The sequence below is a fragment of the Papilio machaon genome, chromosome 13 (genome assembly GCF_912999745.1).
Source record: "Papilio machaon chromosome 13, ilPapMach1.1, whole genome shotgun sequence".
Classification (NCBI taxonomy): domain Eukaryota; kingdom Metazoa; phylum Arthropoda; class Insecta; order Lepidoptera; family Papilionidae; genus Papilio; species Papilio machaon.
Window position 1 is genome coordinate 613543 of NC_059998.1, and position 22344 is coordinate 635886.

The 22344-nt window shown below is 35.9% G+C and overlaps 2 protein-coding genes across 7 annotated transcripts in view; one reads left to right on the forward strand and one right to left on the reverse strand.

Moving 5' to 3' along the window:
- LOC106719300 (amyloid protein-binding protein 2) overlaps positions 1 to 14096 on the forward strand; it is a 39901-nt gene extending 25805 nt beyond the window's left edge. Inside the window, exons 3-13 of the mRNA XM_045680466.1 lie at positions 3583 to 3697; positions 3826 to 3952; positions 8365 to 8544; positions 8632 to 8802; positions 9007 to 9214; positions 9294 to 9452; positions 9922 to 10027; positions 10534 to 10676; positions 11756 to 11921; positions 12529 to 12657; positions 12980 to 14096. Coding sequence (XP_045536422.1) covers positions 3583 to 3697; positions 3826 to 3952; positions 8365 to 8544; positions 8632 to 8802; positions 9007 to 9214; positions 9294 to 9452; positions 9922 to 10027; positions 10534 to 10676; positions 11756 to 11921; positions 12529 to 12657; positions 12980 to 13077 — 1602 coding nt within the window. The 3' untranslated portion in view covers positions 13078 to 14096. The remainder of the gene's footprint in view (positions 1 to 3582; positions 3698 to 3825; positions 3953 to 8364; positions 8545 to 8631; positions 8803 to 9006; positions 9215 to 9293; positions 9453 to 9921; positions 10028 to 10533; positions 10677 to 11755; positions 11922 to 12528; positions 12658 to 12979) is intronic.
- Positions 14097 to 15084: 988 nt separating this feature from the next.
- Positions 15085 to 22235, reverse strand: LOC106707553 (annexin B10). Of its 6 annotated transcripts, none has more exons than XM_045680556.1 (8): positions 22073 to 22235; positions 21212 to 21388; positions 19813 to 20017; positions 19344 to 19423; positions 18536 to 18661; positions 17986 to 18118; positions 16520 to 16701; positions 15085 to 15349 (listed from the first exon to the last, which is right to left on the reverse strand). In XM_045680556.1, exons 1-8 carry the CDS (start codon positions 22082 to 22084, stop codon positions 15290 to 15292), a joined length of 975 nt encoding a protein of 324 aa, XP_045536512.1. In that variant the 5' UTR covers positions 22085 to 22235; the 3' UTR covers positions 15085 to 15289. The 6 variants fall into 6 exon arrangements, with proteins under 6 accessions (XP_045536512.1, XP_045536515.1, XP_045536514.1 ...); XM_045680559.1 differs by having other exon boundaries at positions 15086 to 15349; positions 18536 to 18649; XM_045680558.1 differs by having other exon boundaries at positions 15086 to 15346.
- Positions 22236 to 22344: the final 109 nt, after the last annotated feature.

The following is a 22344-nucleotide window of genomic DNA, read 5'->3' on the forward strand; positions in this document are numbered from 1 at the left end:
ATAAACTTACGGCGCTATTATATTATATTCGATATGAATCCTTATCCAAATAAATGTGTTTGATGGCTAGAGTATTAAATGCAGATTACATTAGCCTTTAAACTATGTAATTCTGATCAATAGTTTGGAAGATATTAAATCATTAAAAACTACGCGCATTCGAAAAATGCTACTGCGGCGCGCGGCTGGACAAAATTAAAGGCACGCTACGATGTATTAGTTCGTTAATTTTCAATTTGTATACCGATTTTGATAATTATTTCATTGTTTAAAGGATAAGTGGTTATCTGGTGTATTCTAAATTAGTTTTTGAATAGAAGTACACACATATTAAATAGGAAAGTCCTTTTCTTTATTTGTCTTATTTATGTCCTTATACGTATTAAGGAAATTTGTAATTAAACTTCAAATTCACTAAAAATTGAGAAATAAAACAAACATTTTAAGAAAAAAAATAGCCGACTTCAAAACAAAAAAAACTATCTCAAACAAAATGCGCTCAAAAGTAACTTAAAAAAAAACAATTTCAAACAAAATACACTCAAAAGTAACGTAAAAAAACAATTTCAAACAAAATGCACTCAAAAGTAACGTAAAAAAAACAATTTCAAACAAAATGCATTCAAAAGTACCATAAAAAACAATCTCAAACAAAATACACTAAAAAGAAACAAAATAATGTCATGAAAACTTCTTTCTTTCTTTCTTCTCTCTTTCAAAAACCCTCTAAACTCTAAAGAAAGTTCTCTTCTTTCTTGTAATATGTCTATATTGTATAATTATTGTTATTTTGGAGTCGGTTTCGGCCTAAGTAGGGACATAAACGTAAGTATGTCTAATACATCTCAAATATAAAATGTCACCTATTTACTTCGGCCGACACCGACTGCGAAATAACAATAATTATACAATATAGACATATTACAAGAAAGAAGAGAACTTTCTTTAGAGTTTAGAGGGTTTTTGAAAGAGAGAAGAAAGAAAGAAAGAAGTTTTCATGACATTATTTTGTTTCTTTTTAGTGTATTTTGTTTGAGATTGTTTTTTATGGTACTTTTGAATGCATTTTGTTTGAAATTGTTTTTTTTACGTTACTTTTGAGTGCATTTTGTTTGAAATTGTTTTTTTACGTTACTTTTGAGTGTATTTTGTTTGAAATTGTTTTTTTTTAAGTTACTTTTGAGCGCATTTTGTTTGAGATAGTTTTTTTTGTTTTGAAGTCGGCTATTTTTTTGTTACTCGACAACTCACACCAGAAACAAATAGATACTTATTCTATATCTAGCATTACGCGGTGTAAATTTTATGGCTTCCTATTTGCATGGTTTGAATTATAATTATTATTATTAATTCTAGTGTTAAGTGTGTAATAATACGTCTTTTAATCTTTTCACACGTCTATTTACATTGCTTACTTGTTATGTTCTGCTACGTTTGCGTCATACATGAAATTGTATTAATAACTTTTATGATAGGCTCGTGTCATTTGCGGTCACTGCGCCTATTTTATAACCTTTTATTTTATTACTAGCTGTCGCCCGCGACTCCGTCCGCGCGCAGTTAATAAGCTTATATGACACGTTCGTAGATTTACCATAGCAGCGCCATCTATTGATTACTTACTCAACCCAGTCGAAAGGTATCGACATCTGTTAGAATCATTTGGAGTTAACAGATAATTGTGACTGTCAAATAATAACAGACAAATGATTAGCAATAAATTAAAATTGCGACTATAATTTGAGATTTAAACTATCCTATCTCTCAAGTTGGATCGAACTGCACATGGTGTGCGAATTTTATTACAATCGGTTAAGCGGTTTAGGAGTCCATTGAGGACAAACATTGTGACACGAGATTTATATATATTAAGATTATTGTTTACAAACATTAATGTTTATACTACACTGTTTTTGTATAAAAATATATTGCTCAATTTTCAAGAAATTCGAGTTACTGAATACAAGGTGTACTTTTTATTCGTCGTCTGCGTCCTCACCCTTTTCAAGTTGGCGTGTAAATTCAATACGTTAAGCGGAAGGCGACGATCAATATCGGGTACCAGGAATTCAGAAATACAATGTATTTTATTTATTTACAAGGAGTATTTATGCATCGTTAATTTATAAAAGACCGTCTGATGAAACCTTTGCAATGCCGAACGCAAAAACATGCACAAGTCTGTGTTATTAACACATTGTTGACCGGCAATTTTACTGAAATTTTATTCCGTCATTGTTTTTTTAATTTTTTTTAATTATGAAATATTTGGCAGGTCTTATAAGCGAGAGAAACAACTTGTGTTATACTGCCTAACAATTACACTGTGTGGTCGCCAACAGAGAAAACAACAGCGATGCGGAAAAAAAAGCGCATCACGAGTTTATTCGTGGCCGGTCAGCAACGTTCGGCTATAAAAACACGAGTTAACTTGTGACCGGTCAACAATGTGTTAAAATATGTCGACCTGCTATTGCGGTTAATGTACACAAAGAGTTTGGAAGAAATGTTAATATATATATAAAACCATGTTAATACTATGTGTTCCATTCTATGCTATGAGGGTGACACGGTCTCGCGAGTTTGTACAAATGTCACAGTCAGCTGAATAAACATCACGTGTCCTGGTTAATAATGGATACTCTTTACAAAGTTGTTGCTATCCGCTAACTAGTCGTAAATACAATTGTTTTAATTACACAATAGTTATAAAAATAAACAATAGCCAAGCGTTAGGTTCTTGTACTCGTAAAAAGTTGGTACGAACTTAGTATTAATCATGTCTTATTTGCATTCATACATTTTTGTTTAGATTGTTCATTTCCGAAGTTATTGTTACGGTTTCCGCCGTTCTATGCGTGTTCGATCACTCTATTAGTACTTGTTTTATAATAGCTACTTGCATATTGGCGATACGTATTTGTTAAAATTTTGCGTTGCATTAAAAATTTTGAACGAAAAATTATAAGTTTACCACTATTGTAACGTGATATAATTAAAATATTTGAAGCTAGGGTTTTAGGGCACAGTTTATTTCGATATTTTTAAACAAAACATCCGATTAAATCAATCAATTTCTATAGAAACTGCGCACTTCGTGCTGTACATTTCAAAATAATAAGTACATTTCAATTCAACACAACTCGTTCGGTTGCGTCAATCGTTTAATTAACGTGTGACTAACTTTTATAGCTTTGTTTTATATCGTCTTTGTTAGGTCTAGGCTTGTTTTATCATGTATTTATTTTTTGTACAGTTGTAAAAGATATTTCTTTTCTTATCTGCAAACTGGTTTGTTGCAAAAAAACTGACAGTTTTTCTTTGCTCGATTTTAATTTTCTTTATTAATATTATATTATTAATTATTGACTAGCTGTCGCCCACGACTCTGTCCGCGCGATATGTGTTTTTTCCAGACTATGTTGTACATCTTGGGCACCAAATTCATCAAGATCCGTTGAGCCGTTCCGAAGATACCTTCTAACAAACATCCATCCATCCGTCTAAACTTTTGCATTTATAATATTAGTAAGATTGTTGCATTTGACATTATCCTGCATTATTCCTATTGTAATTTTGCAGGCGGTGATAGAACACGGCTCGAAGCTGTCTGTGGAACTTGCGGGGGCGTATATCACGCGCTGCGAGTCTGGCGACCGCTCCAGAGATTATCTTATACAGCTGGGACTCAGGCTAGGTCAGTGGCAATTGTTTTCATCATTACATTATATACCTTTATCTATAAGGAAACAGTGGAGAAACAAGATAGCGTGTTTGTGGAAAGTAGATTATATTTTTAATTTGTTTTGTGCGTCGTGTCTTCAGGCGGATTTTTCAATGAGGCTGGTTGGTACGCGGACGCGGAGCGCGTGTTGCTGCGCTGCCGACAGCTGTGTCAGGCGCAGCCGCAGTCGACGCACTACCGCCGTCTCACACTCGAGTGCTGCCACAGGTAAGCCTCAACATACAAATGCTGTTAAATATTTTATTCTTTCTATGTGGCAATGATATATGTCATCTGTCACTGTAATGTCATTACACATAAAAATGTAAGTTTGCTTTTGTAAGAGTCTAACAGAAAAAGAATGTGCTTGTACTACGCCGAAATAAAGTGATTTGTCAGTGTTTTTAGTATTCATTATCCAACATTAAAAGTCCAACATTAAAAGGTTATGGGCCCAGTCCAGTCCAGTCCAGCCCAGTCCAGTGCAAGATCAAGTTTGAAATAAAATGGCGTATATCAATTTACCGCAATTAAAAAGTGACAATTTCAACAACTGGCTATTTAGAGTAAAATGTTTATTAGAAGAAAGAGGCATATTAGATGTAATCCAGAATGATTCAAAACTAAGAGAAAAGGATTTAGCAACTTATGCCGAAAAAAACTCTAAGGCAAAATCATTAATCGTACAATGCCTCATGGACAAACATATAAACCTAGTAAAAGACTGCGAAACAGCGAAGCAAATGCTTGACATTCTCGAAAATACCTTCCTGCGGAAAAGCGTTATTTCGAAACTGAATTTACGTCGTAAATTACTAACCTTGAAATGTGAAGAAAATGAAAAATTGGAAGATTACTTTAATAGATTTGACAGTATTACTAGAGAACTGGAAGGAGTGAGTTTGAGAAAAATAGAAGAAGAAGACAAGATATGTTACCTCCTTACTGGATTACCGAAAATATATGACACTGTTATAACTGCCATAGAAACTGTCAGCACAGTTAACTTAGAATTTGTAAAAACAAGATTGTTAGACGAGGAAGTAAAAATAAACAGTTATACGCCATGTGATACACCAACAGCCTTTCTTATAAAATGCTATAAATGTCAGAAAGTTGGTCATAAGGCTTATGAATGTAAGTACTTACCATTTAACAATAACAAAGGCCGCAGCATATCTCGAGGCAGAAATTACAGTAGATTCCGTCCAAGCAGAAGCCGTGGCAGAGTGGGATTATTAGTGGAAGACCAGCAAAGTGATTATACATTTATTGCATTAAATACAAATGTAGATAGTCTATCCCCACAAAAGTTCATTTTAGACTCGGGTGCTACTGATCACTTAGTCAGAAAAGATTTGGAACCATTCATGACAAATATTCAAATATTGGAAAAACCTATATATATTTTTGTGGTAAATAATAAAACTATGATGGCACATAAGAAAGGAAAATTGAACTGCATGACTAAAAATGGAGATAAAATTAATTTTGAAGCCTTAATTGTTGAAGATTTAAGATTTAATTTACTGTCGTTGAATAAAATTGCATCAAATGGATACACAGTAATAATGAATAAATATGATATGAAAATAAAGAATAAAAATAGTGTCATCCATGCAGAAAAAGAATATAAACTGTACACATTAAACTTGGAGATAAATTGTACTACTGGATTGAATACAGGTATGTTATGGCATCAGAGATTGGGTCATATAAATAGAAAGTGTATGTTAAAGATGAATTTACCTGTTTGTTCTGAAAAATGTAATGAATGCATGAAATGTAAATCAACAAGGCTACCGTTCAGACCAAGTATGAGAAAAAGTAAGTTTATTGGAGAACTATTACACACAGATATTGCAGGACCCATAAATCCACCTACTAAAGATGGACATAGATATTTCCAAACTATTATGGATGATTATTCAAGATTTGTAAAGGTTTATCAATTAAAACAAAAAAGTGAAGCTGCAAATAATCTAAAAACCTACATAAGAGAAATAAATACACAGAAAGGAGTTAAAGTACAAGGAATAAGATGTGACAATGGTGGCGAGTTTTCATCTGCAGATTTCAAAAATTTCTGTAATAAAAAAGGAATAAGAATTGAGTACACAATTGCCTACTCCCCTCAACAAAATGGTGCAGCGGAGAGACTAAACCGTACATTGTACAATAAGGCAAGAACAATGTTATCTGAGTCACAAATACCAAAACAACTATGGTCAGAAGCAATAATGTGTGCTGCTTATCAACTAAATAGAACACTATCTTCAGTCACAGGTGAAATACCCGCTGTGCTGTTTCAAGAGAAAAATGATTTGAAAATATTAAAAGTCTTTGGCTCAAAAGCTTGGGCTGTAAAATTTCCTAGAAGTTCAAAATTAAATGAAAGAGCAATTGAAGCAAGAATGGTTGGATATGCACAAAATGGTTACAGATTATGGATTCCAGAGACAAATGAAATACTATGTTCAAGAGATGTGAGGTTTGATGAAACAGATATCAAACATGTGGAGAAAAATGAAAACAAAGATAAAGAAGAAGGAATAATAATAAATAATGAAATAAATGAAGAAGAAAATACAGAGAAAAATAAAGAAAAAGGAGATAATGAAGTGATACAAAATGAATATGAGGAAGATATAAATAAAAATGATGAACAAAGAGAAGATGATAATGATGAAGCTATAACTAAACGAAATGAAGTTACCACACAGACAAGATCAGGGAGAATTATAAAACGTCCTAATTATTTGAATGAATTTGAAACTAATATATCTTATTGCATGATTGCAGAATCTGAACCTATTACATACAATGAAGCGATAAAAAACAAGGAATGGAAAGAAGCAATAGAAAAAGAGCTAGATGCACATGAAAAATTAGGAACATGGAAAATTTCAGACTTACCGGATGGACAAAAAGCTATAGACACAAAATGGATATTTAAAAGTAAATTGGATGGAACAAAGAAAGCAAGGCTTGTAGCAAAAGGATTTCAAGAAAAAGATACATATGATGTTTATGCACCAGTTGCAAGAATGGCTACTGTAAGATTGCTACTCAGTATCTCTTTACAAGAAGACAAACCGGTAAGACAAATGGATATTCCCACAGCATTCCTAAATGGAGATCTTGAAAAGGATGTATACATAAAATATCCTGAAGGAGTTAAAAAAGTAGAAGGAAAAGTGTTACAATTAAAGAAAGCACTTTATGGACTAAAAGAAGCTCCAAGATGTTGGAACAAGCGACTACACAATTTCTTTATAGAAAACAACTTTGAACAATCAAAATATGATTTTTGTCTATATTATAAAACTGGAACTTGGGCATTAATATTTGTTGATGATATATTACTTATGGGAACCTACAAAGATATAAAAGAAAGACTACAAAAGGAGTTTAAGGCAAAAGATCTAGGACAAGTGAAAGAATATCTAGGAATGGAAATAGAAAGAAAGAATGATTCCATGTGTATAAAGCAAGAGAAACTAATAAAGAAAATGCTAAAAAAGTTTGGAATGGAAGAATGCAAAGAAATTAAAACACCTATGGAGAAAGAACCTATCATTACAGAAGGGGAAGAGATAGTAAATGTACCATACAGAGAACTAATTGGAAGTCTTACTTATCTCTCAGTTACTAGCAGACCGGACATTACTTATGCAACATCTTTCTTGAGCAGATTTTTAGATAGACCAACTTCTAAACTTTGGACAGCAGCCAAGAGAATTTTAAGATATCTAAAATACACTATTAATAAAGGATTGACTTACTACAGAAGTGATGAACCAAAAGAAATTATCGGATATTCTGATGCAGACTGGGCGAGTGACTACATTGATCGTAAAAGTGTAAGTGGCAGTGCTATTTACTTTAGTAATAACTTAATATCATGGTTATCTAAGAAGCAAAGTACCGTCTCATTATCCTCTGCTGAAGCGGAGTACATAGCAGCAACCTCAACTACTACTGAGATCATTTTCTTAAAAGGTATTTTAAGTAACTTCTATTCTTCTAAATTTAATATTTCATTGAAAGTTGATAATCAAAGTGCTATTAAGATTATATCCAATAGAGAAAATGGTAAAAGAACCAAACACATAGATATTAAATTTCATTTCATTAAAGAGGCAGTTAATATTCATAATATCAATGTTATCTATGTACCAACTGAAGAAAATGTATCTGACATATTTACAAAACCATTATGTGAAAACAAACATTCATATTTTACATCTAAGTTGAATATTTTGTAACTCTGTGTAATAATTTTCAATAAGTTTTATTGTACTGATAACTTAATTGGATAGCAATGTTACAATATGTATTAACATCTTCTTAACATTGAGAGGGGGTGTTAAATATTTTATTCTTTCTATGTGGCAATGATATATGTCATCTGTCACTGTAATGTCATTACACATAAAAATGTAAGTTTGCTTTTGTAAGAGTCTAACAGAAAAAGAATGTGCTTGTACTACGCCGAAATAAAGTGATTTGTCAGTGTTTTTAGTATTCATTATCCAACATTAAAAGTCCAACATTAAAAAATGCGACCACAGCAACAGATCAATTCCTGCATAGCTTTAGTACAGATGTGTAAACTCGCGTTGATTCATTGTTTTCAGATTACTGAACACTCAGTCGGCGTACTGCTGTTTCCCCGCGGCGGCGGAGACGTACGAGCTGTCGCTTCGGCTGCTGGGGCTGGGGCACACGGCACCCGCCAGCGCACCACCGACCGAAACGTTGCGCGCCTGTCTGCGCGCGCTCGACGGACACCCAGACTGCGACTCCGACGATTATAGGTTAGTATATTGCAATCATATCATACATAATTAAAGTTAACAACACATACTCTTGTAATTGTAAATTTATATTCGTCGGTGTGACAGATCTACGGCGTGCGTGGCGGCGGGGTGCCGCGCTGGGTGTGCATCCGCAGCGCTGCTGGCGCGGTTGTGCAAGGAGTTCAGCTCGCTGCACTTTGTGCGCTGCGACTATGGCGCCGCGCACGCCTGGAGCACGCGCGCACTCGCCCTGCTCACGCCGCACGCGCCCGCCAGGTACATGCACATTGACAATTCATCCAGCTCGAAGGACCACAAATATATTTTTTTGCACGGCGTCGTCTTACCCACCAGTACGACTTCCTTGGCAGTGTACAACCTCTGTTGTACTACCAAGGAGGTTCTATGACCATTAATATTTAAACTGCGTAATTGTGATTATTCATATATGTAAAATGTATGTGTGTTGTGTGTCATCAGGGTGGCGGTGGAGGTGATCAGGGCGTGCGGCAAGGCGTGCGTGGTGAAGCGGAGGTTCGCTGCGGCGGGTCTGCTGCTGCGCCAGGCGGTGGCGCTCGCTCGCCGCGCCTTCGGTCCTCGACATCCGGCGCACGCGCACGCTCTACTCGACTACGGCTTCTATCTGCTCAATGTAGACTCCATCTCGCGTAGCGTCGCCGTCTACGAGGTAACACAACTTAACATACACTATTTAATATTTATATTGGAAATTTGTTGACATTTTATATTGTGTGTGTTGTGTGCAGGAGGCGTTGTCGACGTTGCGGCGTGTGTTCGGTCGCAGCAGCCTGCACGTGGCGACGGCTCAAGAAGACCTGGCGTACGCGCTCTATGTACTCGAGTACTCCTCCGGCCGCTTCTACAAGGCGCGAGATCACGCCGAGCGCGCCATCAGGATCATTGAGGTACATAACTCTGTCATCACTCGCTGTTTTGCATTTTATGTATTTGTTATTTAATTAGCTGTCGCCCGGAATTCCTTGTGATGTTTTCTACCAGACTGATCTAACATTTTTGCTAAATTTCATCGAGATACGTTAAACCGTTCTGGAAATACCTTCATCCATCCATCCATCCATCCAAATATTTGCATTAATAAGGCGGCAAACATGCAAGCCGCCACCTGAATTTGTCGTAAACAGCAAAGTGACCACTGACCATAGACATTAGTAATTGCAAATGCGTTGCCTATCTTCAATCGCCAAAGGAGATTCACAGAAAGAGAATATTTCTTCTTCTTATGCGTATATCAAATCCACTTTCCTTTCCTATCCTATAAGAAAAGGATGAGGAGGAGAAAAGAAGACTGAAATTAAAGTCTAAATGCTCTTTCCTCAATCTGCATCTAATCACAAACTATTGTGTGTTACACAGAACCTGGTGCCGCCTGACCATCTGCTGCTGGCCTCCGCCAAGCGAGTGAAGGCGCTCATACTGGAGGAGATCGCCCTAGACACACCCGCGGGACAGGACATGAGCGGTATGAACTGACACATTGACTATTTAACGTGATAGGATTTATCTATACATATAATGAAATTAGTATGTCTGTATGCAATTTCTATATAGAAATAATTATATTTGGTGTATTGTCTTTTTCTCTGTTTGTATGTCTGGAAGAAAGTAAGTATGGATGGATTGTGTGAAAGAGGATATGCGTAAGAAGGGGGTAAATTCAGATATGACGGCTGATAGAGATGTTTGGAGGAGTAGTACATACTGTGCCGACCCTCCATAGGGATAAGAGCAGGTTGATGATGATGATGTATGTCTGTCTGTCCTCAAAGCTGCGTTTGTTCCGTGTAATCTCCGGAACGGCTGGATTGATTTTGATGAGACTTTCATTGGAATGTAGCTGATGTGTGCTGGCATGTTATAGGCTACTTTTTTTGTAATTCTGCACCGACGAAGTCGCGGACGATCACTAGTTTAACTTAAATACTTGATTAGTTACGTAATTTATGTTAAATAAACATATTGTTACAGAGCCGAGCCTGCTGGAGGAGTCGGAGGCGCTGCACAAGGCGGCGCTGGCGTTGTCGATGTTGGCGTTCGGTGAGAAGAATGTGCAGACTGCCAAACACTACGGCAACCTCGGTAGACTCTATCAGAGCATGCAGAAGTTCCAGGTACATGTTCATCTCGCACCAACAAACATCAACATACTGTAACATAACAGGTCGCTGGTTCATCCGGCTCGAAGGACCATGATGTATGAGTTTGTGGTACATACATACAAATAAAAAAAATGTGAGCCGTCATGGGACGCCTGGCAGATGTGAAACATCGTATGTGTACAAGTAATATGCATAAAATATTATAATTTAAAAAAAAAATAATAATAACGATAATGACAATGATAATGATAATAATGAAAATAATAATAATAATATACATATATATGTATACCTTAGTATAGCTTGGCGACCCGTCGCCACGGCAAGCGTCGCCACGCCAAGCGTCGCCACGCCAACAATTCGGTTTACAAGTGATCCTATAGATGTTTCACATCAATATTATCGAGTTTAGGGAGATATGGTTTATTCTCTAAAACTACAGTTAAATGGTTATTAATGGTATTGAGTACACGCGGTATGAATGGTGACGTGTATTATAAAATGTAGTAGATTGCTGACGATTGGAAAACATGTATTGTGTGGTGTTTACACTGTACAGTAACAATTGTTGCGTCTAACTACAGAATTCTACAGCACTAAATTAACTGTGTTATTTCACTGAACCCTCAAATACTAAGTATTTCGAATTATTTAGAGTTTGTAACTCGAACTAAATGTCATTTCACTGTATAGATATCTTACTAATATTATAAATGCGAATATTTGGATGGATTGATGGATGGATGTTTGTTTGAATGTATCTCCGGAATGCCTGTACAGATCTTGTAGAAACTTGGTATAGATGTAGAACATAGTCTGGAAGAACACATAGGCTACTTACTACGTTTTTTTTTTTTAATTTTGCACAGAGTCGCGGGTGATAGCTTATATTTACATATAATTGATAACTTGTATATCAATAATCAAACTGTGTTAGTGAAAGTTAATAAATATATTGACATCTTTTTAACAAATTTCTGGCATTTCTTCATATCTTGTTATATTGAAGATATAAGTCAAAAAATTTTGATATTTGAGATATCTAGATTTTACTGTAGTAGGAGTTTATATTTGTGATACATGTGACTCAGGACGCGGAAACGATGCACCTGAAGGCGATCGCTATAAAGGAGGAGCTGCTTGGCGCTGAGGACTACGAGGTGGGGCTGAGTGTTGGTCATCTCGCCAGCCTCTACAACTACCACATGAACATGCACTGCGCTGCTGAGAAACTCTATCTGCGCTCCATCGCCATCAGTCAGTATACACTGCAAAGATCACTCACAGTTATTTAATGCTTGCTAAGTGACGACTTAGTATGAGAAACCTACATTTGGTTTGTCTTGGTAACCGTCAATTGGCCACTAAGGATGACCATCAGTGTAGATTTTTAGGGGCTCCTTAGTATCCATTACTAGACTAATCGTTTGTTTCTGAGACCAAAATGTCTGTTTTGTCAAAGATAATGAAAGGGATGACGATGTGTTTTATACAAGAACTAGCTTTTACCTGCGACACCGTTCGCGCGGAATAAAAAATAGAAAACGGGGTAAAAGTTATCCTATGTCCGTTTCCTGGTTCTAAGCTACCTCTCCACCAATTTTCAGTCAAATCGATTCAGCCGTTCTTGAGTTATAAATAGTGTAACTAACACGACTTTCTTTTATATATATATATATATAGATAGATTTTGGTCTCAGAAATCATCAATAAGTCTATTATAGTTCTTGGTGCTTGATTTGGCACGTCTAGTAAAAGAGTAGTCTACTTCTCGATGTGCCAACTCACCGTTTAATATATTTCGGTCCTTACGAGCCGGATAAAAACCTATGGGTATGTAATGTATCCATTGGTGATTGTTCAGGTCTGAAGCTGTTTGGGGAACGTTACTCCGGTCTGGAGTACGACTACCGCGGGCTGGTGCACGTCTGTACCCAGCTGAAGAGACACGAGCGCGCGGAGCATTACAGCGCGCTGCTGCAGCGGTGGCATGGTATTGACACACCTTATTTTATTATCAACGATTTTATAGCATACTCAGAGAATTTATCTAATGTTATTCTTTACGTACATTACAAAAAAAAAACAATTTTATACATGACCCAGCCGAGGAATACAAACCTACCCTAAGTTAGAAGTATTAGGGCTGTCTAGACCTTAGTCAACAAAGATGGCCTACTGCGGAAGTGTCGTTAAATGGTCTATCTTAGTGTAAAGCCTAACTTAATGACTAATAAACAATTTTAGTGCAATAATCACACTCATAATTGCATTATTACTCTGGTTACTTATGAAGGTATATGTTTCATGTACAGAACTACGAGAGCAATCAAAGACGGAGCAGCAGCCGGCGCTCAATGACGAGCAAGTGTTGCCTCTGGCGGAGCTGTGCGCCCGACTTGATATACAGTGAGGGTGCTCCGCCCACTGATGTACACGCCACGCCCCCCGGCCCCGCCCACTGCCCCGCCCACAGCCACGCCAGTTAACATCAGGTGGATTATGATGGAAAATATATTAAAATTAGTTAAATGTGTGGCGCGGTTTTGGTTGCTGTTGGTTCTTCAACCATCAGTGTCGATAATCTTATGATCCCGGGAATTTTTATATCGAAAAAACAAACAACCCGGGAAACATTCAACTATTTTTCTTGTATATAGATTTTTTTTAAATGGATATAAAATGAATTTTAAATTATTAATTACTCAATTTTACTCTGTATTTTTATGATCCGATGTGAGTTAAGTTTAATTTTTTAATCTGTAACAATTTTGCTTGACTACTCTTTGGCGGGAAAATGCAGAATGACGTAAAAGAGAAAATGGAGAAAAAAAGATAAATTATGTATACTCATGTTATGACAGCTTTTGTATGACATCGAGTCTCAGAAATGTATGAGAAAATTGTAAAACGCAAATTAGGGTTGCCAGTAAAATTAATTACTCAAAATATTTAGACGCAATTAAACGATTAGAATTGATTTAAAATGTACGTAGATGTTTTGCACAATTTTTATTATTTAATTAGTGTTTGTAAATTTGTTCGGTGAGAAAATCGGCCATTTGCATGTTTGTGATAAGAAACCTTCAGTAGTCATCTATTCTGATCTCTTATACAAATTATTTTATATATTTACGCTATTATATCATCTTATCATGTAATTATATTTATTAATCATATTAATCAGTCGTATACAGACTAAAATAATGGACAGAACATCACATTGAGGAATCCATAGACACTGTGATCGTGTACATATTGTTTTTGGACCATAGATTAAATTGTGCATATATGTATTTTAGTAGACCTTGCTCTGCATATATCTTGTGTTCCTTTATATTTAGTGATGTAAACTTATAAATCAACAAGGTTATCTGAATCTGTGGGCATAAATCAAACTAAATTATGACTGCACACTAGCGCCCCTCTGTCTAATTCAAAAAATATCACTAAATCCTCTTTTTACGTGCTTTTCTATGTTAAAGTAGGTTTTAATATATTCTGATGGAACTAACCGCGATAGCAGCGCCCTCATCGGTTCAGATATCTTTGTTTTTTTGACTATATATATTAAAATTATGACCGCTTCCGTATTCTATATGTACTAAGTGCAATGTAGTGAGAGTATATAATTGTTTTTGTTTTGTTTGCGATTTTTTTTTCTATGCAGTTGCCACGTGTTTGTATCAATTAGCAAATATGTACTTAAGCTGGAAGAATTCGACTTTGATAGAGATTGCACTGCATTAAACTTTGTATAATTTTTAAAATCGCCTTTCGTTCGATGTTTTTGGATAATGTCGTTAAAAAATTTCAGCTTGGACATTGTATTTGCAAAGTATTTTTATTAACTTTGCTCGAAGACGCATACAATTTGTTAGCAGTTAACTAATGGCTGTTAGGTTCGTGAGCAAATAAACGTTTCACGTCCATATTTGAAGTTTTATTTTGACTCCAGTGCTTCAGTAATTACTCCATAACTAAAATAATCCACATCATTTGCAATAATAGATGTTTGTTTATAATAGTTTTTGATATCAAAAATACGAATGAAACAAATAAATAATTGTTGTAACATTTATTTTCATTTAAATATAAATTTAATTTAAAAACAACAATAGCAGAAATAAGCCAATTGCAAATCATATAAAACGTGAATATTGGAATGCAAACATTTTCCAAATTACGCTTAACTATAGACAAATTAATATATATATTTTTTCTATTTCTAGGCAGTAATCAAGGAATAATTCTCAAAAATAATCATTTTCATGTTTGAAGACACTCAATTTGTGCCATTACTTTTTATTTTCCACAAAAAATAATTATTAATGTATTCATTTTATTAATTGACTCTATAAATATCTTTTTATATCATTACGATTAGGCATTCAGATCTTCCACATAAATATTTCAACAAACATTTAAAAAATGTTTAATCTACACAATAAATATCTTCATATTTTATAGTCTGTTACAAGGACGAAATGGTGGGTATTTGTAAATCTAAACGAAGCTAAGTGTACACGAGCTGCTCAAAATATAAACAAAATCTATAAAAAATTAGACTCGTCTATGTAGAATTAAATCTAGGAGCTTCGCACGAGGATTTCACAGCGTTCAGTCTACGCCGGTCCGAGCAAAGCCACGAGAGCGCGCTTGTAGTCTCCCGAGGTCTCGCCCTGCTGCGCGCCGCAACACAACACGTTGTTATTGTCGTGACAGGTGACAGGTTGTAGTGGTGACAGGTACATGTGACAGGTTGTTGTGGTGACAGGCGACAGGCCAAGCGCCGTGACCGATGCATGCGAGAGCGTGAAGGGAAAGCGGCAACATTAGTAACTTACAATTTATATCCACCTTCCAAAAATAAACATTTTTTTTTACTTTGGATGGTAGAATTTTGTTATTTACTTTAAAATATTAATAAATGCATAGTTATATATAAAAGTATATATCAAAAAGCTTTATTCTTGTGACAAAGATAAATATATTAACTCCAATGTCTTAAGGTAAGAGTGTCGGTGGCTCAGGGGTTAAACACTTCACTTGCAATCTGCAGGTGCTGGGTTCAAATCCTATATGTACATTTATCTGACGTTCTTATTGTGAAGGAAAACATCATGATGCTGCACATTTCTGAGAAGAAATTCAAAGATATGTGTGAAGTCAACCCGCACTGGGCCAGAGTTGACTATGACCTAGTTACCCCTAACTTGGGGTTGGCTCCGAGCACTTCAGTGGGGACGTATAGTGAGCTGATGATCATGAATGTCTTAACAATCATAGTATAATTAGCTTTAGAGGTTATCTGTCATTGACATTTCTTATTTCGGGTCTTCCTAGCTCGCTTCTACTGACATTCTTATTTATTTACTAGAATAACTTAAAATATGACTAAAATTGTAGTAAAAACTGTCACCTGCTGTCCCGCCACCGGCAGCCGCGATGTAAACACCAATGTATTGTTATTGCACAAAATAAAAACATCAAAGTAATGTCACACAAACAAAGCGTTACTAAAGCAACGGAATTTTTATAAATATAATAAATATCATACTTTCATGCTGTTATAATGTGCTATTTATACTGATGAAGGGAGGATTGCATAAATTTATATAAATAAATCGTATAACATAAGAAATTTTAACTAAATATGTGAATCATAAAAGTTGCCATTTAAAATTAAATTATTCATCATTCCATCAGCAGTTAAATTTGTGATTGAAAAAAAAATCAACATGCAACATATTTCATATTCTTTTTGTAACGTCACACGTTTTAAAGCTAACTAAATTAAATAACCGTGACGTCACTTGAATATAAAACATGTTACAGAACCATAGAGTACAAACCTCTATATCGCTCTGCAGCGTCTTATCATAAAGACGTTCGTACTCCTTCTTTATATCGTTGAGATCTATCTCAGCGCGGCTGCAGATAACTCGCACCAAGCAGCCATCATCAGTTCCCGCGCCCTGAGTCGCCGCACGCAGCCTCATCGCAAACCATGCCGCAGCGTTCTCCACACATTCCACTGTAACAACACCCACCGCTACATACCCTCGCAACGTACACGGAGACCTTCTTACAGCAGCCGCTCCACACCTACAACTGCTGACACTCACCTCTATAACTGTGAAGTAACCTCGTTGAACAAACTTTACCATAAAAACCAGCATTTCTCTTACGATGTGACGTCACAAATCGCATTTCCACGTACCCTGATCTCGCTCTCTAATGTCTTGTCATAGAGAGCCTCGTATTCCCGTTTGATGGCAGCGAGGTCTACCTCAGCGCGGCTGACGAGGACCCGTATGAGTGTGGTATCGTCAGTACCGAGGCCCTGCATTGCGGCGCGCAATCTCCGCGCGAACCACGCCGGAGCGCTCTGCACGCACTCCACTGTAATACACGTTAGTACGCGAACCCTACTCACATTCGCTGTATGATAAAACCACGCTATAGAAACAAAACTACCAAAAAAAAACTGTTTCTGAAATTAATGATCTGTACTTAAAAGAATCTATTATAGTATATTTCATTACGAGTACAGAAAGCCCGTAATTGCAAAGAGTTACGACAACTGTCTACTGTAGACAGTCGGAACAAGTTGTAATGACGATGACGGTTCCGCACGTCTACTGAACAACTATATTTAATACAGTCGCGGAAAAGTGAAGCAATTTAGATAATAAAAACACAATAAACTCAACTAACATTTTTTTTTTGGAAAATGGCGCCAACCTTAAAAGAATATAAGCAAAGATTTTTTTGTTTTCTTCACCCAAGTAGTGTAGGCAAAGGAAACTGTGCCAAGTCTTCATTACATTTTTTTATTGATATGAAATGTAATTTAATGACATGAAAAGAAATGAAACCGACTTATTGAATCAAATAATTAAATCTAATATTGAAACAAATTAGTAGCTTCTTTTTAAAAATATTTACATGAATCATAAAAACTTTTTTTTTTGTAAAAACTTCGTGGTTGGTATTTTCTTTTTAATAGACATTATTTTGACAGTTGGGAAAAAGAACATACGAATTCGGAAAAGGTAAAGAAAAAGCACGAGTATGTAATAGTCCACTTCCCAAACTCTATACGTCCCTGCAATATGCCATTTTTTGAGCAACTGTATTAAAAAATTAACTGCCATTAATATGACTAAAAAAGTCTTTTAGACACTTGATGCAGTTTATCATTGTAAAGTCTATTTTTTCCAAGATCTTCAAAAAATACATGCTGTAAAACATTTCTAGTTTTATTTCATCCATCCTATTTTTAAACAGTCAGCGACTACCACAATAATATACTGACCTATTGCAGAGTAGGCGTCTTTTAGTTCACCATCAACTTCAGCCTTGATAGCTTGCTCTATGGTGCGGCCCGCGATGTTCTTGTACTCCTCGAAGATCAGCTTCAGCTGCGCAAAACTCTCGTGCGCCAAGATCTATAAATCACGACAATATTTGAACATCTTTTTTTATCTTAAAAGGTGTCGAATGAGCGTGAGATCATTCGCCGTAATAGCGAAGCTATCGCTACCCATGGACATCTGCAATTGCAGAGGTGTTGTCTACCTTCACTCGACGGAGGAGAGAGACGCATAGAAAATATTTCTCCTTCCTATGCGTCCCCTCCTTCGCCAAATCATTTCTATATAAGAAAAGGGAGAGAAAAGGAGGGAAATGAACATGGACTACGAGACCACACTCATCAGACTGCACGCGGAATTGCTTCCACTTGACACCTGTTTTCTGTGTGGTCGTGGTATTTCACCCGTCAACCCGGTCTGTCACTGTTAAAATCTGTTAAATCACTGTTAAATGTATTAACAAGTTTAAACTGCTCCATCCATCCACCATACCTTGTTGAAGACTTCCTCATCAGTGCCCCATTTAGCCTCGCCCGCATCGTACAGCTGCTGCGCGCTCTCCGCCGCACGCGCAGCATCCACACCCGCCTCCTCATCTCGCGCTCCCTGAGGGGCTCGCTACATACACACCTCGTACTGAACTCTACCTCCCTCGCACCACACACACTACTACACATATAGTGTTTTCTACACATTTTATTTATCAGTAAATAAAAAACGATTTGAGACGCTAAATCTTGGTTTATTACAAATAATGTAGACGCGTGTGTTCGTACGAGGGCGATAAGATTTCTCAGCAAAAGCAAAGTAAAGTTTGTGATACGAAAAACGTCGATTATTCTTCAAACACACACAATTATAATATTAGTGAATTCGTTTTAATTCATTCCCAAACAATCCATAGTGATTTTCATTCATACGTAAAATTAGTTTGCAAAGAAAATCAATGCACAAGCAATATCCAGATGTTGTTAGTTAATGTGTTATTCCAAATTAACCACTGATCTGACATCAAAATCTTTGCATAAAATATATCGTCATCTCTGTCATTATCTTTATCAAAATATATGCTTTAAACAGGAACTTTGATCTCAGAAACCCACGGTAAGTCATACTTTTATTGTATGAAACATTTTCAATATCAACAAAAAATTACATACACACACTTCCATACATACTTATCGACTTACGAATTACAACTAAAACACACAATCATGCACACAAGTAAACAGAATAACATGTTTGCTGACGTCATAGCGACGTACACTGCGATAGAGAAATGGTTAGAAGCAATACGTACAGTGACGATGAGTGTGAGAAGACGGCGGAAGTCACCGGACGTCTCCGAGCACATGTGCTCCGCCAGCGGCCGGTTATACACTGACAAATTCATAAACAATATAAATTGACAGCGCGGAATTAAAAAAAAATAGCCTATAACATGCCCGCGTGCATCAGCTACCTTCCAGTCAAAGTCCCGTCAAAATCGGTCTAGCCGTTCCAGAGATTACCCGGAACAAACGCTGCTTTACAGACAGACATAAAGACAGACAAGAATTTTACTCAATACTCAAATACATTATGTGTTCATAACCCGCACTGGGCCAGTATGGTTGACTATGTCCTAGTCACCCCTAACTTAGGGTAGACTCCGAGCCCCTCAGTGCAAAAGTATAACTGATGATAACGATAGATGTATAGAGATCTGAATCTGATGAACTTGGTGGGAACTTATAAGAGTTGATAATATATAATAGCCTATTTCTTACATCTCTCGTATGCCTGCACTATGTCAGCAATCTCCTTTTTGGTGCGCGTACAGAGTATCTCAATGAGCACACTCTCATCTGTGCCGAGCCCATCCATGCACTTGTTGAGCTCCTTGCAAAGGTACTCCTCGGGGGGCAGCATCAGAGCCACGATCACGTCCTCAAAGTGACCACCCAGCTCTGACTTCAGGTCATCTATTAAATCCTAGAATACCAATAGACTTCATACTTAATATTATAAATGCGAAAATTTGGATGGATGGAGGAATGAATGTTTGTTTTGCAAATCATGAAAACAGTTTAACGGATCTCTTGTATAACATAGATAAGTTTTTTTTAATTCCGCGCGGACGTAATCGCGGGCGAAAGTCTTAGCCAATTCTATGTTAGTTTGGTATAATAGGTTTTTGACCCCCAAGATTTATCACTTTCAGTAATCAACCCCTTCTAGATTATGCCACTTTAATAAGAGCGAAAAATAGATTTAAAATATCAATTTTTGTTCCAGATCATCCAAATAATTACTAAAGTGCTACAAAACAGGGCTAATTTTTATCTCTACTTACATAAAACATATTAATAGACTTAGATGATGGAAAAAAACTGTATTAAAGAGCTTTTGTTATAAAATTCATAGATAAACAATCACATCAAAATTGCGACCTTCATTCACCATGCACTAATGATAGAGTATAATTGATATGAGTCATGATAAACCAGTCTTCATAGTTTTTAACATACACTAAGTTAAAATATACATCTATCTTTGTTTAGCATCATTATAACTATGCACTTCAGATTCTAACATATCAAAATGTACCGAAATGTGCAATAAAACATGTGTTCAAATATGTACAGAATATAAACCTTCATTTATATTATTATTATACTAGCTTTTACCCGCGACTCCGTCCTCGCGGAATAATAAAAATGCACAGAAAATAAAAAGGTTCCTACATCCGTCTCCTAGTTATAAGCTACCTCCCCATAAATTTTCAGCTAAATCAGTTCGACCAATCTTGAGTTATAAATAGTGTAACTAACACGACTTTCTTTTATATATATAGATATAGATGTGTGCTTTGGAGGCATTGGCGAAGGTCACACCTTCAAATTGTCCCAGTGACCCAGAAAGCATTGATTGGTACCGTAAAAAAAAAGTTGTTTTTTATTTTAAAAAAAATATTTAAGAGAGATTTATTAGAAACAAAAGAGCTAACAAAGTACCTAAACATTTAAAACATGTTTGTTAGATAGATGTATGAAACATATCCTTGAAGAAGTGAGTAGATGATTGATCACTATGAGTATGATGTAAAAGCAAATATGTAAACGACACATTTGTTATATGCTTTTTATATAGTATATAACATGAAAAGAGTTAAAGTTAGTAACATACCCTGCCATATTCATGAGTGAAGGCCTGCGAGATTGCCTGACGCTGAGCATTGGAGCGTGAAGTGAGGATGTCAATTATAGCTTGCTCATCAGTACCAAAGCCCTTCATAGCAGCGCGCAGGGCTGCCGCATCTTCCATTGCATTGAAATTGGGGACTCCCACTACAGTTGGTTCACGCTAAGATATAGGATGTAGGTTAAACAATATTTTTATTATTTTGTAAGCAACTGTTTTAACATATTAAATCTAATATAAATAAAATATTTATTCTTATATGCATATCTGTAAACTATCTTGGCATAAACAAGATCAATAACCACTGATCTCTATACCCTGTCCAGTTACCACTGCATAGGCTGAAAGGCTCATTAATTTTTAAATAAGGAAAAACTTTCATTCTAAGCTACCTATCCAGCACATTTATAATAAATAATTGTCAATTGTCACATTTAACAAAATAACACAGCTTATATTTTATTTAATTGATATTGAATTGTAATCATGGAACGGTAAAATGTATTTATCGCAGTTAAACAGGATTCTTGTTGGTCAAATTTGATACCCAGTCTACATTCAAATTGAAAACATGAACATAAAAAGTGTCGCGTCAGATAAGTCTCACGCTCTAGTTATTTAATAACAAAAAACAGATGCCTTTTGGACCGAAAAACTTTATATTTGGACATCTATTTACTATTTAACATTTTAGGTAACATCAACTATCATTATAAAAGTGTGCTACATTCAAATTTCAAACTAAAATAATTCAAATGCTCTCTATAACGTTAGGGACCCGCCCAGAAAAAGTGAGCGTCCCTTACTCATGAGTAGCAATTAATTTAAAAGATGCGACATACTTACATGGCTAGTCATCTTTACTACTTTTCCGATTGGATTATTACTTTTAACAAAGAACTTTAGGAAACTGCCGCAGCTTCGTTTAAAAAGCCTAGTGTATTTATAGGGATTTAATTGAATAAAAACAAGGAATAAAATCTTAAGCAATACACCTTCACTAATCCACAGGATGACGTAAACTGACATTGACAGATTAGTCAAAGAAGTTTTGACGTTTCTTAGTGTTGCGATTTCCTTACATTTTTAATATTACCAAAATAGTAGTTTTAGAAAGT

What these genes read in the sequence shown, in the direction of transcription:
- LOC106707553 (XM_045680556.1), bottom strand. An exon ending in TTCTCACACTCATCGTCACT is followed by an intron (nt 18,662 to 19,343) that starts GTACGTATTGCT and finishes GTGTGTATGTAG; the next exon opens with CGAGCCCCTCAGGGAGCGCG. An exon ending in AGACGCCTACTCTGCAATAG is followed by an intron (nt 16,702 to 17,985) that starts GTCAGTATATTA and finishes GTGTTGTTACAG; the next exon opens with TGGAATGTGTGGAGAACGCT.